The sequence below is a fragment of the Watersipora subatra genome, chromosome 10 (genome assembly GCF_963576615.1).
Source record: "Watersipora subatra chromosome 10, tzWatSuba1.1, whole genome shotgun sequence".
In the NCBI taxonomy this organism is placed as follows: Eukaryota; Metazoa; Bryozoa; class Gymnolaemata; order Cheilostomatida; family Watersiporidae; genus Watersipora; species Watersipora subatra.
In genome coordinates, this window is record NC_088717.1 from 41,682,479 (window position 1) to 41,701,343 (window position 18,865).

The window sequence follows — 18,865 nt, forward strand, 5'->3', positions numbered from 1 at the left end:
CTTTATCAGCAGATAGAGCTTATTCAGTATCATTTTGTGATGGTTTACATTGGTTAAAGAGGCGGAAAAACTTTTTTTTCTGAAGAAGCAGCTCTTCTTTTGAAACCAATTAACTTGGTTTGGAAAATGTTTGGTTTTTGAAACCAAACATTTTCATATCTACTGTCGATCAATTAAACTAATGCTCACAACAAATTTGGGTCAATTTTCATTCAAATCACACTCAGTGTGCACCAGTGTTAGGGGACTGCGAATACTTGATCCGTTACATTGCATTACAGTGTCTGAAAGAGTGGCAAAACGTGTTAGATATCATTATAATAGCACAGCATGTTGTCTCATGCAGGCGTGAAAACTGTGAGAAATACACCTGATGTACTTGCTGACATCTTCAATGATGATGCACTTCCTTTACCATCAACTGAGACAGAATTGGGAATTATCACCGAGTCTACGAAACACCCTGAGTTTGTTGTTGATTCGAGACGTAAAGATACATTCCTCACATGGCCTTCTGGTAATAGCAAGCTGGCTTCTGAGATGATTGAGCATCAACTTTTCTACACAGGTACTTGGTCAAAGGATCCTCAAGGATTTATCATTCACCATGCTCACTCTCTCATATGATGGGCTTTCAACTAGGTTATATGGGTGAATGTGTTGTACTAGGTGAATACTAGGTTATATGTGTAAATTGTTTAAAACTTGTGAAAAATGTTCAGAATTGCCTCTGCATTTTTTTACCAACTTTAATTTAGAGAATTAAAACTGAAACCAAACCATAAAAAAACAAAAAAGGAAAGAAATTACAATTGGATCAGCTAAAATAGTTGAAGGTTTGTGACCTTTACACTAATTTAAGTTTGAGTAGGTGTCGCTGTACATCTCTATATCTATCTAGACTATGGGTGGGAAACCTTTTTGGGCATAAGGCCAATTTCAGATGGTAATTTGATAAAAGGCTACCATCACCTATGTTCCATAACTTTTAACTACCCATGCAGGCAATATAATGTTCACCCCCATATCACCGTTTTTCAAAATGTCGATGTTCATAGCATGAATCTTCAGATAGTAATTGAGCATTATAAAATTTTAGAAGTTTATGGAAATTGGAAGAAACTCAACTTCGTCCAGTTATTGCAATGACTGTATTATTATTATTTGCTTTCATTTTATAAAATCTTTGCTGCACTTGCCATTGCTGCACCTGAACTCACTGCCGCAGAGTCGTTGAATATTTTGTTGTGAAAAGGAACTGTTAGAGGGGATTCTCCATGCAAAATAACTTTTTTATTCTTCTGCAGGACCAGCACATTGATAACTCATTATGACTGCGTTATTCCATCAATAAGAGAAGCAAATTCTTTATGATGCCACACTGACAATCTAATTTTGCAGTATTCAGATTGAAAAAATACATTTAATTTTGTTCTCTTTAGCCAGCAACAAAACGGTCACATTGAAGCGGGAAAAGGCCGCAGTGACCTGAAGGCTGCACGTTGCCCATGTCTGATCTAGACACTGTTCTATCTTTTGCAACATCAAGGTCCAACTTGAGTTCACTTGTTTTTAAACAGTAAAAAAACCGTTTTCTAATTATTTTTAATGAAATTTATACTTTTGTCTCTTCTGTGGAATATGCGCTCTATTGCGGTTTGTAATTGTGAAGAGTATTTGTTAATAAATTAATGTATACCACTTTGGCTGCAAAACTATTTAAAGGAATTATGATGTATTCTTATGGGAATTGTATGTAGAGGTTTTGCTGTATGTTTTTATAACCTATATAATCTAATACTTACACAAGCTGATCTTACGATGAAGAAGTGTTCTACATACACTCAGTTTGTTTATATCAACTTGGTGCCACCTGCCATCTGCATGTCAGTGTTTTACATGTTTATGGTACAGAACTAATTAGTTAAACTAGAGGAAGTTACCTCTATGAAATATCTAGATTTATGGTAATCATATTTGTGTTTAATTTTTATGACTTCTGGTTAAAAGTTTGGCTAAGTAGAGGGAGCATTATATAATACATTTACCTTTGTGATCATCTTTAAAGAGTCTAAACATTTATATATTGATCAGCACCAAATGTCAGGCTGAATAGTTCTTCTACATTGCTCTGACTAGTAAAAATGGCCATATTCATTGATAAATTACAAATTTTTATGTTGTGCCTGTTTTTGATGTCACCTGTTTAATAGCATTGATTGTGGAGTTGTGTCCCTTGGGCCGAGTTGCTTTTTGACTAGTTTCTGAAAAAAGCGTAATTATACTGTTGCATTTATACAGATTGAGCAGTAATTGATTTTAAGTGTGTCTTACTCTGGAAATGCATACATTTACATTTGTGATCATCTTCAAGAAGTTTAAATATTTATATATTGATCAGCACCATAAATCACGTTGAATAGTTTTCCGCCATTGCTTTGTGTAGTTAGATTAGCAATATTCACCTATAGTTTTAAGCCATTTATTAAAAGGCTGTTGCAAATGATGGTTGCTCAATAACTGTGATTGTGAAGTTGTCACCCTCGAGTCTAAGCGCTCACCGACTCTAGTTGCTGAACAAAGCATATTCTATAACATTTTTTTTGCAAACTTGGCAATCAATTATTCCAAGTGTGACTTCTCTTGAATATCAATGTTATCCTATTCATTCATTCCTACTTGTCACTATATTTTAACTTATTCAGGACGAGAGGATGTGGTCTGCTGCTTCTCTTGTGGTGTTGAAATGGCTGGCTGGGCACCAACAGACAATGTTTGGAGGAGACATGCTAGGCAGTCACCAGAATGTCAGTTGGTTATACAAGAGAAGGGAGCAGAGTGGGTAGCAGCCACATTACAAGAGCACGGTAGATACGTAGAGCCAGCGAAGGAGCCAGTCATTTATGTGAGTAATTCACTCTGTTGTTCCGGTCTTATTAAGTGCATTAAAGTCTGTAACAGTTTTTTTATCACTATTATTACCTGGCTATCCACTGCTGTTATGTTTTTTAAACTGCAAAGAGTCAAAGTTCATCTATCAGCTAGCTAGTCAGAAGTAAACTACATCCTGCCAATGCTGTTCAAGCTTCTGGCATTTGCATGTGATTTTCTCAATGTTTTTGCTTTTTGGCCTTCTGGCTGCAAATATTTATAAATATATATACATGTATTTGTTTTAAATATATATATATATATATTTGTTTATACTTATATAATTATATAGGTATATACATGTATATATATTTATAAATATATATATAAATATCGGTATTTTATATTGATATATATACATATATATATATATATATATATATATATATATATATATATATATATATATATATATATATATATATATATATATACTTCAACACTTTCTTTTGTGGTTCAAACGTGCATCAAAGTCTGCTGCAATGACTATGATGTCATCTAACTAGAGTAACAGCGTTTACCAATGCAGGGCATGCAACATTTGCCCCATCACCCTCTGCAAAACGGCTGGCACAGAAGTTAGTCTACATGGCTGAAACTTCTACTACAACAAACCGGAGCAGGTTGCAAATGCTTGCTTTTTCAGGGCCCCGGAATCTAGCGGGATTTGCCAGTAGCCACTGACCAGATCCAGAGTGCTAAAACATTTGCCCCTAGAGAGCATCAAGGCTGATATCGATTCAAGGAAGGGTCATCCCAGTGATATCTCTGAGCTGTCTCCTCTCACTCCTAAGCATGTCGACCTGCCGCCACATTCATTCATAACCATTGAAATCATCGAAAAATATTTTAGTTCTCTTGAACGCTTAATATTATCTAGTTGGAACTTTTCTTTTAGAGTGTTACAGCAGAAATGCTGCGTTCAATGATGGACAATACAGCCACTCAGAATGTCCTTCAGATGTTCTCTTCAGAGTACTCACTAGAGGAAGTGAAAGCGGTGCTTATTCAGAACATTGAGGTATAGTATTTCAAATTTGTTAGATGAATGTCAGTTAGTCTGTATTTATTAGCCCAATTCTCCTTTGACTTACTGTTTATAAAGACGTGTTCTATATGTAAATCAGACTTCTGTGATCAGAAGCTACTTTACCTTAAACTGACACTTAACTTATTAAATATGAAATATAAAAATACAGTAATGATGCTCATTGCTTGTTTTATTTGTGCACCTCCTGCTTGTGATTCTGAAATGTATCTGCACAAGTTGCATACTCGCTGTCAAAGCTACTTGGCCGCTAGAAATGAACAGCATCTAGACTTACTGAACAGAGGTGTCTTACTCACAATTATGGCAGCGTCATGTCAAGTGACATCGAAAAATGAAACTATAAATTTTGCTACAAAGTTATCAACTAGTAAAATGTGATCAGTTCTCACAACAAACATATATCAGGTCTGTGCTGGAGAACTCAAATTGCATTTCAAGCGGACTAGCTTCTGCTTGCTATCTGCAATATAGAGGTGCATTTACTGTTGGGCAGCATTTGCTTAACTCTGTTACTTGTTTGATGACTTACTGTTTGATGTTACTGATGACTTGTTTGACAAGGTTGAAATTATATTAGTATCAGCCCTATTTAGTTGGATGTCAAAAAGCACAGTTTGCAAAGTTTTTGATTAAAGGGTTCATCTGTTTGCCTCATCATACTTTGTGTTTTTAAAGTACGGTGGACCTGATTTTGTGGATCGAGCATCTATCATACGAGCCATGCTGAAGCGTAGAGAAGATGCGAGGCAGCTTGATGCAGTGCAGACAGCTATAGCCAGCGAGCCTGCACCACCAGAGGTTGTAACTCCACCTCATAGACCTGGAGATCAAGAAGAGGCTGCCACTCGGTCAACAGTCCAACCACCACCAGCAACCACTGAAGATCCCGGCACACCGTATCAGATATCACAACCATTAGAGGAGGAGCATGATGAACTTGCTGAGCCTGAAACTCTTCCATTAGGCTCAAGTAAATAGATTTACTAAAAATAATTCCATCCTGACTTATATTGTTATCTAAACTATTACGAAGCTTTATTACTATTACTAATCTTATACTATTTTCAGCTTTTGCATGCTTTTGTTCAATTTTAGATTCAGCTACACTAGTTGTGAATTCACAGCAGATCCAAGGGTTACAGCTAAGCTGTATAATTTGCAAACACATGCAAAGAGGTGTGGCACTCTTACCATGTGGACATATTGGTAAGACATTATCTTTACTCGCATGAATCTGGTACTGATTGTGCACAGTATGTTGATGTCTTTGAGAGTTTATCATCATGTAACCGTTCATCCATGCCTTGATTACATTTATTCATTCCTTTGTTATATTATCTTTCTAAAAAACATTGAATGTTGAATTTGAACAAGCTTTGGATATTGTTGTCTATGTGCGTATTGGAGACATAACAAAGTCAATGAATTCTATACATTTTGAAGCTAATGTTGCATTACCACAAAAATCTGCTAAATATTTCATTTGTAAAGCCATTGTTGCGTTTAGCATAAACCTTCTGGTTTATTGGATGAAACAAACTTTCAAACACTTTCTAAATAAGACCCTTTTACTACATAACATCACTAAAAAGCTAGTATAATGCACTAAATATTTTGTTAATAACAAAATAGCACATTAATCCTTAAGCTGTAGGCTTTGCTACAAAGTTATATCAATATTTCTCATATTGGATAAAAAGCTGGTAATGCTCCATCTCCCTGCTAGATCGAAAATCTGCATCAGTGATATCTTATGACTGATTTGGATTTTTTTGAGCATATAGGTTTTTTCTCGGGTATAATTCTCTTCAAGGAAAGTTCCTTGATTGTATTGTATCATAAAGAATTGTTTACTCCTGAAACTGTGTGAGGGCAATCTCCTCGAAGATCAAGTATGGCGTCTGCCTAGCTTACTGCAAATAGAGGCTGTGTGTTTTTACTACATTGTTGCTAAGGAAGTATATATATAACTAAATAAGATGAAAGTTTAAGTCAAGTTTAAAACAATTTTATTACTATTATAGTTTCATATTGCAAAGTAGTTATCACCAGATTATATATATATATCTAGTAATTATTACTTTTCAATATGTATGTATATGTATAAAGATATATACGGGACAGATAGTGCAGTTGGTAAGGTATTGGGATAATGATCATTAGGTCCTAGGTTCAAACCCCAACAACTGCACCCTTCCCGCAGGTGCAGTTGGACAAGACCCTTGCTTGTATATTGTCTACAACCTTTAGGATGAGTGCAATAAATAGAGCCATGCTGACTGGAATGTCGCACGGTCAAAAAGGCCTGCGTTGCTTGTAGCTGAACCAGAACAAGGCAGTGAAAAATGCACTACTGGTTCAAAAATGGTTGAGTGCTCAAACTCCTAGCTCTCTGGTAGGAGACCCGAGTTAGGGCAGAAATTACCTCCCATATGGGTTAACCGGGGTAAAAAAACAATTTATATATATAAATATGTATGTATATATAGAAACTTATCTATATTCGCCAGTGATCTATTTTGCTTCGCAGTTTTGCGAACAGATGCCGACTGTCATATATTTCCTGGATAAGACCTTTAGATACCCCATCATACATATCATCACAAAAATGTTTTTATAAAGTACTGAATATTTTGCTAATAACAAAATAGCACATTCATGTTTAAACTGTAAACTTAGCTAAACAGCTTTATCTAACTTTTTAAACTAGATGGAAAGCTAGTTGTGTAACAGCGATAATCTTACAAAACTCTTAAAAAAGGTCAGACAACTCCTATTTTTTTGTTTCATCAATTTTCATCTACATGTAAATTCTAATTCATCATTGCTTTGTTTTAGTCAGCTGTACATATTGTGCTCTAGCCAGAACACAGTGTCCTTCGTGCAGAAAGGATATTTCTGGCACTGTAACGGTCCACTCTGATAATGTGAATGGACCCAGAAACAAAAAGGAGGCTGCCGTTCGGTCTAATAGACAGCCTACCAACCCAGAGACACCCAAAAAGTCCTGCATTATTCAGAAGGACCCAGCAGAAGCTGCCTAATTTTGAACGTGTGCATGTATAGCTAATGAATTAAGCTTTAGTTCTTACTCAGTACGTTGAAGAACACAACTCCTATTGCTACCAACTAGCGTATTTATTTTATCATCAGCTAGTGTACTTTTGTTGTCATCAGTTAGTGTACTTTTGTTGTCATCAGCTAGTTTACTTCTATTGTCATTGCCTAGCGTACTTCTATTGTCATCAGTTAGTGTACTTCTATTGTCATCAGCTAGTGTACTTCTATTTTCATCAGCTAGTGTACTTTTCTTTTTATACCAACATGAAACTATCTCTTAAAGTTGCCAGAATTGATACTAATAACTCTAGCATGATTGGGTCTTTCAATAAGCATATTCCTATCTAGCTTGTTATGTATTCAACGATGGTTGGAGTTGATCTATTTGGAACTTTTCATTCACAAGCTAAAATGTCTTGAATTATACTTACACAACTATTTTTAGTTCTAGTAGTGATAAGTATGCAGTTTATAAATCTTGCAATTTGCTGCCTCTTGGCGCCGTAAATTTGAAATGGTGCCCTCTGTGCAGAGGCGATTTTCGTGCAGTCAGTTTATAGTGATTACCTTTTGCCTAAACCAATATTATAATATACTTGTTGTGTGAAATATTGCAAAGGACTTTGCCAGCCTTTACTTGGCACGATGTAGACTATTTCATGAAGAAATAAAATGTGTGTGATTTCATTCCAGTTTTTATTATAGAAGGAAGTCAAATTAGCCTAGGACCGTACTGCTATCTGCTCTGCTCAACTGAGTAAGCGCGCTCATTTATATAATAATATCACCCGTTCCGGCTAATGGCTATCGGTAAGAATACTGGCTAACAAGGTGAATAAATAGGATCGCTAGTGTGTTGGTATGACAACAATTTAAGTGACAATAAGTGATAGCATAATAAGTAAAACAACAATATAATGAAAAGGACATACAATAAAATAAGACAACAATATGAGTGAGGATAAGTGATAGCATAACGAGTAAAACAGTGATATAATAAAAAGAACAACACAGCATGCAAGATATAACATATAAAAATATATACACGAGTTACAATGTCATGGCCCGGCATCCACCGCAATAATATATTGTGGTGGATGTATTTTAGATGATTCTATAACCCAATTCCTACCCTGATTAGTACTTTGTTCAAGTGTTATGTGTGGTCACTTGTCATACGCTAGTTTTTGTTCTGCTGTTACCTTTGTTTAGCTGTGTCATGTATTACATAACATTTGGTTTACTTATATTTTTAATCACCCATTATGTGTTTAATTTTGATGCCGTGTTTGTGTAAACTTGAGTTAATGTGAGTTTAAGTTTCATAAAATCTAATTGCGCTAAATGCTGTGGAAGTCAACCTTAACTATAGCTGTGTGCTTGTTGTCTTATACCAAATAAGTATACTAGAAATTCCACTGTCATACAGCCCACGACCAAAGAGATGGCCAGAGATATTGGCAAAAAATAAAGGGTACTAATGGTTGAGAAATGCAATATTAGCAATCAAATGGCTCTGCAGTGCAATAGGATAACTGCAATGGTAGCTGTAATGTACTGGGTGTGGGTGTTATTACATACAACAATAAGCAATAATGAATAAAAAAGATGTTTATATTTTCCCCCTGCAACAGGAGAAATGCAATATTGGCCAATATTAGAAGTAAAATGCACTGATATTCTTAGAATAATCAATTTTATTAATATAGTAATAATAGAAAACCAATACACAATTTTGTTTACATTTCAAAACGTCATAGGTAGCAATATCGAGAAGTTGTGGTATTTATATAGGTTTTTAGAAAATTTATTTAAAAAGTGTTTGGTCATGACAAACAACAATGAAAGGAAAATATTACACGTTTATATCTCTCCCTTGCAATAGGAGAAATGCAATGTTGGCCAATATTATAAGTAAAATGCACTGATATTATTAAAATAACCAATATTGTTAATATAGTAATACAGCAATAATAGAAAACCTATGAGCGTTCATGCGTCTCGAAGATTTCTGCAAACTGCAGCAAAATAAAAGCTGTTATAAAAGTGTTATAAAGCTGTAGGCCTAATTTACTGTAATGTATGTAATTCAACAACAATAAAGAAATATGTTTATTATAACTCTGAAATGCAAAATTAGAAGTAAAATGGCAAGCTACTGTGTACTATACACAGTTTGAAAGTTGGTTGCGTTGAATGTAGAATGGTTTTGATAAGCGATCTTTAACAGAAAGCACGTAGGAGCATTCACGCGTATAAAAATGTAGCAAAATAAAAAATGTTCTCGTCATGAAAGGGCGTTGTTCGGCCCTAGCTTGTACATTAGTTGTAAAGAATTTCGGCTAACGTTTCAAATAATGAAACCTTCGGTGATTGGACAAAAAACACAGGCTGATAAACTGTGTACCACAATTCCGTACCTGTAAATCGGTCTACGCCTCAAACGGTCCACGTTTATTACAGAAATCTTCGAATAAATTCGAATACAAGTAAAAATGGCCATAGACTGATGAAATGAGCACGGTTTTCTCGTGAAATGTGCACGGCTAAATAGTTCTACAATCGGTCGCACGGCTTTATTGGCGTTTCAATTTTCGGTCTTAACTTTTATTAAACCGAGCTTTTCAAGCTTTTTGTGGCAATTTTCGTTCAAATTAATCTATCTATTTGTGTGTAATCCGATCAGATGGGTAAGTTTTAAAATAATACCGACGGTTTACAAAGACTTGGTAACATATTTAAATAGGTTTAAATGTGTTTTGTATCGTTATTATACTTTAACGACTTTACATTCCGATGCTTAAATTTTTTGATGAAATTTCTTGACGAGGGTTCGTCTCATTGTTGATGGATAATTTTCGTAAGTTGTGTGCACATGCATTTATCATAAAAACTCCCACACTTCCGCTCCGCTCGTGTGTTCGTGGGAATATACCAAATAGCTCACTTGCACAACTTTGATTGCTGTTAGCAGTGTGACTGGATCATTAATGCGTATTTCAATATTTAAGCTCTGTAAGCATGAAAAGGCCAAAAGCTATCAAGTAAAGTTCAAGGCAATCAACTGTAATGCTGATATAAATTTCCAATAATAAGTATCCAAACAGTTGCACTTGTGAATACAAAAATTTAAATGATGTATTTATAGACCAAGCTGTGCAGAGGTTAATCAATGCTAGTCTTCTGTTCTTTACGATGATGTAAAAAGCCGTTCTTCGCTTTCTAGTTCTTTGCGTTGTCATTCGCTGTTCTTCGTGAATGACAAAGTTCAATAAGAATTTTGTCATTCTTAACGAGTTCTGCTAGTTCCTCAGCTCCACAAGGCTCCTCTCTTTGACCGCATTCTTTTCCCTCCCGTACAGCAGTACGTATTACAGCCGCCTATATTATAAATTGAGTGATAGCTCATTGGTTTTTCATGCTAACTTCCACGCTGATGTCATGTTTTTCCATGCGAACGAACAATGCTAACCAACGCTTGTGCAGAATATGGCATTGCAGACCATCTTTGTGAAAAGTGTGAGAAACAAATGAACAAATAAATAGACAATGGGTAGCTACTGCTGTGTCAAGAAGATGTCAATAGAACAGTAGCAAATCCGATTCCTTATTAGTAGCAGAGCAGACAAACACAAAAACCAAAGTAAGACCTGCATGTAATGTCCTATGGCAGGGAGCTAAATTAATATATTGATCACCATCCTGGATTAGATTCTGAAGTGGGCAAAAGATGCCTGAATAGCATAGGTTAGGTGATAATGCTTCTGTACTAGATTTGAAGATGGCATATCTGCTCAGTTTCTCGCATGTAATTTGTATATTTTATGCCTGTTGGACCTGAAATTGTTCCATTGGGCCCAGTAAGTGAAAAATATTAACTCAGAATAATTCCATACTGACTTATATTTTTTATCTATACTATTACTCATATCTTTCAGCCTTTTCATGTTTTTGTTCAAATTTTAGCTACAACAGAGATAGTTGTGAATTTACAGCAGATCCGAGAGTCTCAGCTGAACTGTATGATCTTTTGTTTGTTTCTTTCTTTCTTTCTTTTCATCTATAATATAACTACACAAAATAATATGAAGAGTGTTTCTCACAGTATAAAAGGACAAGAGAAATAGATAAAAATGTCACGCCAGGGAAGGTGATGATGAGGTCCCTGTGCGCAATAACAAGGCTAATCAAGGGGCGGAACCTGAAATTAGAGTCAGCAGAAGTCTGTCTAGTTGGTTTAGTCTAGTCTGGTTGTCTGAGAGAGCGCTTCAGTTCATTTTTGAAAGAATTAGCATTTACAATTTTACGCAATGTAACCGGTAGTAGATTCCATAGCAATGACTCTAGATAATCCAAACAACATTGACCAGCTTTTGATTTAAACAATGGTATTTTTAGGTTTATGTGTGTTTGACGAGTAGTTAAATGTGTTATCGTCCTGTTTTTGTTTGTTTCATAAAATGTGTTGATGATCTGCAAACATACTTAAGGTGTGGCATTCTGAACATGTAGACATATGTGTATGAGGTTATATTTACTTGCATGAATCTGATAGTGAGTGGATGCAGTATGTTAATGTTTTTGTGAGTTTATTGCACAGAGTATAGTGCACTGAGAGGGTACTCCTTGATAATAAGCTTAAACCTAAAGACTTGGAGAAAGCTGTCAATCAGTTTTTAGACAGCCTACTGAGGTATTTAATTGCCTAAATCAGATGGAAACTGAGCAAGCACTTGTTATAGCTGACCCAATTAGTAAGCTGTATTTAAACAAATATTTTTACGCCTGTCTGTATCACGCTGTATATACTACAAATAGAGACATCTAGTGTTTTGCATGTCTATTTTACAACTTGTAAAGTTACAGCTGATGGGCACAAACTGCATGATATGTGAGAAGGCTGTAGTGACTGCTGAATTCCTAACATATTCGCATATAGGTAAAGAATTAACTTCAGTTTTTGACCTCATTGTATAGAGAACACAACTTCCATTGTCAGCAGCTTGTGTACTTTTACTTTCATCAGCTAGTGTCCGTCTCTTCACATGAAGTTCCCTCATGAAGTTGCTTGAGTTGATACTAATAACTTTACTGCAACCATGACTTTAGATAGGCAGACTCCAATTTAGTTTGTCAGGTATTCAACTATGGCATTGTTATTGTACCTGGAAGTTGTTTATTTGGTGTTGTCTGCTCACAAGCTTAAACATGCTTTATTTAGTTACACAAATGAGTATATTTAGTACTTTTATTGACAAGTATATGGTTCGTTATTGTTAATCATTAGTTGCTGCCTCTCATGTGCTTTTGATATGGTACAGTTTTCTATGTGCAGAATGGGTGTTTATGGTGATCGACATTTCTAAAGAGATAGACATTTGCCTATATTCTCGGGTAAGCTGTTGCAGATTTGCAGCAAGAGTTTGTATGTTTGTGTAACAAGGTTTATTTGTGATAAATACTTTCTTGATTTTACGATGCACTACTGTGGTGTTTGACACTCATATTTTACTGATTGATGAATATCATGCACTACTTTCTACACCCTACGAGAGTTTTGGAAGTTATATTTAGTTTATTAGTTTAAATAAATAAAGGTTTTCTACCAGAGGTCTCAGGTTTTTAGAGAAGTCATAGATACCATAAAAACTGTATATTCACATTAAGATGTTTAAGGTTTTAAGTATGACATTGGTAGTCGTTATGATCATAGGAAAGACAGGAACTTTGCATGTGAAGTAGAATTTAGGATAGTAACTAGTTGTTTTTGTTATCCCTTTTCCAATAAGTGAGCTAGAAGCCATGGCAAGGGTTTACCATGAAAATTTGATGGTAAACTTAATACTATATCAGCATACAGAGCTACAGTGCTTGCAACTAGTTCCTCGTCTAGTAACCTGATGCTCAGTTGAGCTAATCCATCATTCTTGGGAATTCCAAATGCAAGTGAAGTAGAATACTAACAGTATGAAAAAATGAATTAGAAAGTAATCGAAAAGCTAAAACTAAATGAGACAAAAAATAAAAGTTTTGAGTTGCTTTAATTAGAATCTGGTCAATTAGTTTATGTCGAAGCTCACATGATATTAGTTCTGAGGTAATTATTAAAAAGGGAAATCCACCTGAGAAGTATCAGGTACAACTAAATATAAGTAACTTGAGCAGCAATAATAAATTTCTGCTTGTGCTGATGAAAACAGCACAGAAATGGTGTGAAAAATATTTCAAATTAGGAGTTGTTCTCTATCAAAATGCTGTTAGTCAGGAAAAGACGATTTCTTAATTGGTAGAAACTGTGCTTCATAAAAATGGTAGTACATTGTATTGCTGATGATGATATTGTTAATGATGATTTTTACTTCCTGTATAGGATGAATGTATTAGTAATAGAAATGTTACTCCTGAGAATTTCTGTCACGATAATGAGCATATCCGTTTGAACATTTTAATCCAGTTGATAAAAAAGCTACTGTTACAAGGATTATTGAGTAAGCAACCTAACAAGAACGAAAGATATGGTCTATAATCACCCTAGTTTTTAGTTTTAGATATACTGCTAGGCAAGGCACCAGTTAGAAGAGACAATAAAGTTGAAGAAAAAGTACTAGGCAGTTCCGGATAACGCCTGAGTTTATTGTAGCTATAGTTCTACCCTCTCATACAGCTAGTGCTACCTCTTAGGAGCCACGCATAGTCCAAAGTGCATGCAGCATTAGTCTGAGTATCTTGTTTGCAAGGGACATGTATCAAGCCAACGGGAGTGATCCTGAGTAGTCTGATAAAACCCATACCGAGAGTGTGTCTTAATGTAATTGAGTAACTTAATATTTTATGCTGGGTTATCTTACTACCTACTATAGCACATGCTGATGACAGGCCTGAGCAGCAGCTACGTTTTTCTACCCTTGCAGAGGTTAGAATAACAAATAAAAACATAAAATATCAGGCGCTGATAACTATTGCAGGTTTGAATGTGTAAGTAAAACAGAGAAACTACTGGGATTTTATATGATTTTCCAAGATTTCATCAGATCAATGCAATGTTATAAAATTTCTTGCAAGTGCTTGACTTTATATGTGTTTATATAACCCATGGGATGTGTGTGAAATCTAAGGACATGTGGAGCAACTAGCTATAGTGTTCTTGAAATTTGAAGTGAAATAATTGACTGGTTTGCATATGATTGATGCATGTATACGTCTTTGAAAACCATTCATGTGCACAGTCACCAAATACAACAAATAGATACAACAGCAGCTACAAAATTTACTTAGTATGACTTCTTAATAAAAAGCCAATGTGGGGAGAAGCTCCACTGTTCGACCATTGCAAGTCACACAGCACTAAAGGTATTGCTACTTAGATGTTCTAGTAAACTGGTTAGAGAAGCTGCCCCTCTTAATGTTTGCTATTTTACAAGCATTTATCAGTCAGTGTTAAACTTGCCATATATTTATCAAGGAGCAGAAACTGAGTATGCTACTGGTTTTATGAAATAGAAAATTGGAACATAGCCAACTTTTTAAAACCTTACTAAAATGAAGCATCCATATTGCTAATGTCAACCCTATCAGCATTTATCAACATATTTAAGCAAAATAACAAACTTGATTATACAATGTATACTAATTACTACAGTTATGTTAGTAGTCATAACAACAGGAAATATATACTAATGGCTGCACAATATAACATGGTGTAGAGGCTGAGTGGTATACAGATGTTTAGAGAGGAAACAACCCCAAACATTTGTCTGCGTACAATGTATATCAAATAGGAGGTTTTAGTAAGAAGTAGTAAAATATTCCGTTATGATAAGAGTTGTATTTGAGCAGATGTTTGAACCCATCCTAATAGCCAATTGTTTGCAATTTGTGGCTGTGTAGGTAAGGCTATGTAATTACTTATTGTAACCTTGGTTGGCTCATAAGACTTACATACAATTGTGAATCCTATTATTCCATTGCACAATAGTCAGAAATTCTCTGACTGGCCTTTAGTTTACTAGCACATGCTCTCACAATACAAATAAAATACCAGTTTTTGACATTCAAAGTGAGAGGTTATTTGTATGACATGAGAAGAAATGAAATGTATGCAGTGCATACAGTCTGGCTGCTAGTATACAAGCAAGGTTGCTGTAGATTGTCAACTGATGAACTATGTTTGCAGATTTGTTTCTCGCTGTTGCCACAGGAGTAGAGAGAAAGAACAAAACATCTAAGTTTTCTTCGTCTGTTAAACAGTAACCAGAGGTTCGGACATAATATTTTATGTTTGCATGAATTGGGCTCCTTCTGGAAAGCTCTCCTTTCAGCAGCGCTCGATTAACAGCAGTGTAAAAATCTTGTTGCGGTACGACTCTAGCATTGTTGATTATTGGTGCTCTGTGAAAAATTATTTTGCTTTCTCCATTCTTCTTTTTTACGTAAGTGATGTTTGAGATCCCATCTGATTTTGACTCAAAGCTGTTCAGAATAACTCATTCAAAAACTTTCCTCATATCATAAAAATTTGGAAAGGGCCGGCTTCTAGATGGCTTCTATAATTAAGTCCTCTTTGATGGCTAACTTATCTACAACTTCTTAGTTTGACCTCTTCAAACACCTTCAGTATTGATAGCCTATACATGTGTCCCTGAGCTTCTCTTAAATTCTCCTCGACAAAGCTAAAACAAGTAGAACATACTTGTATACGTCAAGGAGCCCACAGCCCTAGAGTTATGTATATAAACATGACACAATCAATACATGTACATGTATGTTTGAATCTATCTACAATATGATATTGAGGTAAACTGCCAGAGACTGAAGGTGTAGACCTTAACCTTGAGCATTCAATTTGAATACACCAAATTCTGTAAGTTGAATTGATTGTGTCTGACTCACTACTAGTGCAGTGGAGACTGAAAACACTAAATAATATTATTATTACGCAGACTCAGAACAGCCACGCTGTCAAGTGAGATTATTAAACAGGTACTTGATTGATTGAAAGAGGGCCAGCGTGTGCAGACACTATGAAAAACTACAAAAATCAAAATAGTCACCCCCAATGACTTTAAAATTTTACTGCTCATAAGTAATTACCTTATTTCAGCTAAGGTAAATTGTGACAAATCAAAGCATAATATTACAGACATTGCTAAAAAATAGGAGTAAGGGGTAGGGTGTAATGTGTGCAATCCTGAACTGTCAATAAAGCAAATAAGATGTGCTTCACACGTCATTAAACGTCCCATGTAGAGAATAGCTAACAAATGTTTATTACACCCATTAAACAAAGATATTTTTCTCATGCAATATCAAGTATAAAACTCAAAACAATACTATGCAATGCCATACAAATGCGCTATCTTAATACCAACAATGCTGTATATAACAATGCTAAAGGAGCAATTTTGAGTAGTTGATGACTGGTCTACAAGTGTTTATGAGTTGTTGATGGCTTATATATGTGCGTTTAGGTGCAGCATCAATTGATACCAACTTGTTCAGCCCCAGTAGATGTTTTAATGAAATCCGTATTCGCTAAGAACACAGTTTTGTCCCTCTCATTCATTGGCTCATTATGTTTGTGCTGAAAACACATTAGCTTTTTGAAAACTTACCAGAGATGATTAGACTAACACTAAGGTAATTTTATTGCAGCTAATAACAGTTGAAAGAAACCTATGAAGATAGCCTGGAATGCTGAAACTTTACTTAACTAGCCCGTGAGTATTATAAAAAGTAGCAAGAACCCATAAAACATCATAAAGCATTTACATGGTGCTCATGCTACACATACAATTCTGATCCTGCAGTCCTAATGCATGCAATTGTGTCATAACTTTGGCAACACTGTAGTAATAGATTAGTATTAGTCTTAGATACTACATAATAGCGAATTCAAAAACAATGACTCTATTTGAAGCTAGTTTTCAACAGAAGCAAGCTGTGTTTTCTAGGCAGTGGAACAACGCATTAGTTGTGTTTCTGAATAACAATGATATAAAATGCGATAACCATCATAATCTCTGTTTTAGTTAGTGACCATGTACTTATCTCTAGCGTCATAGTCAGCAGAGCAAGTACTTACTCAAACATAAGAGATTAAAATCCTTAGGCTGTAAGTGACATACCAATATAGTGAAGGCTACTTAACTGCACTTAAGGCACTTAACTGATACTTAGTATTGATATATGCAATTCTAGAGACTAAAGTGCTGTAAAGCCAAAAGGTAAGCATAGGCTCTAGACAATATGTATGTATAGGGGACACAGACTTGCTGTACATGTAAGTACTGAACTAAAGACTCACATTCAGATACTGCGTCATATACTTACATGTATATACTGAGTCATATACTTACATGTAGATACTGAGTCATAGACTTTTGTATAAATACAGAGTTATATACTTACATGTAGATACTGAGTCATAGACTTACATGTACGTGTAGATACTGAGTTATATACTTACATGTAGATGCTGAGTCATAGACTTGCATGTAGATACTGAATTATAGACTTACATGTAAATACTGAGTCATATACTTACATGTAGATACTGAATCATATACTTACATGTAGATACTGAATTATAGACTTACATGTAGATACTGAATTATATACTTACATGTAGATACTGAATCATAGACTCACATGTAGATGCTGAATCATATACTTACATGTAGATACTGAATCATAGACTTACATGTAGATACTGAATCGTAAACTTACATGTAGATACTGAATCATAGACTTACATGTAGATACTGAATCATATACTCACATGTAGATACTGAATCATATACTTACATGTAGATACTGAATCATATACTTACATGTAGATACTAAGTCATAGACTTACATTACATACTTACTAACCTCTCATACAACTAGTGGTATCTCTCACGAGCCACGCATATTTCAAAGTGCATGTAGCATTAGTCAGAGTATCTCGTCTGCATGGGACATGTATCAAGCCAACGGGAATGATCCTGAGTGTTCTGATGTAAACCATACCAAGAGTGTGATGTAATTTAATACAGTAATTGGTTCATTCATGTTAAGTGGGAGTGACCCATGATATGTTCTAAACTACAGCCGATTACCTACTATAGTACTTGCTGATGATCTTGCTTGTGCAATAATTCTGCATTACATATTCCTACAGAATTGATTTCTGTTTGCTTATTTACAATTTGGCTTTAATTTTAGAATCTAAATGTAACTGAATAAGGTTATTGTAGGTCACATGTGCCGCTTCTTGTAAAAGCTAAATCCTACCTATATTGATACATTGTAAAGGCCTGACTCTGGTAGCTGAGTCTACTTTACCACACTAACAAGTGGACGTAACCTAAACTCCTGGTACACCTTATCTGAGACCTGCCTGACATGCCCAAAGGGTCAGGCCAGTCCACGACAAGTATCCAGCAGTCAGGCTTACTCAAAACCCAAATTGGCCAGCCCTCTGCATCTCTAGAATCGACTAGTCTAGGTCTACTAGCAGCTCAGTCTAGGGCCTGATCTCTTATGCCATGGCATATCCGATCAGGTCTAGTTGAAGCGTAGACCAATCCCTTGCCTTATAAATCCACCCCGGCAGTTCTGTCTTGTGTTGAATTGAAGCCTGCTTTCTACAACCTCTAAGCCACCCATGCAGGCGTCAACACGATAAGTTCTTTTAAGTATAGTTTGTCTGTTTGTTATGATAATCTTGAGTAGGCCTACCTACATGTGTATAACAGCATAAAATGGTACCAAGCGCGCCAGTGCAAGTCGTGCACTGGCTTATACAGCAGCGTTGACTCCACCCACGGTTCCAGGTATAAA

General features: G+C 35.4%; 1 protein-coding gene across 1 annotated transcript in view; it reads left to right on the forward strand.

Annotated features, from left to right (window-relative positions):
* LOC137406128 (baculoviral IAP repeat-containing protein 7-like) overlaps positions 1–18,865 on the forward strand; it is a 90,880-nt gene that overhangs the window by 5,697 nt on the left and 66,318 nt on the right. Inside the window, exon 4 of the mRNA XM_068092659.1 lies at positions 347–568. Coding sequence (XP_067948760.1) covers positions 347–568 — 222 coding nt within the window. The remainder of the gene's footprint in view (positions 1–346; positions 569–18,865) is intronic.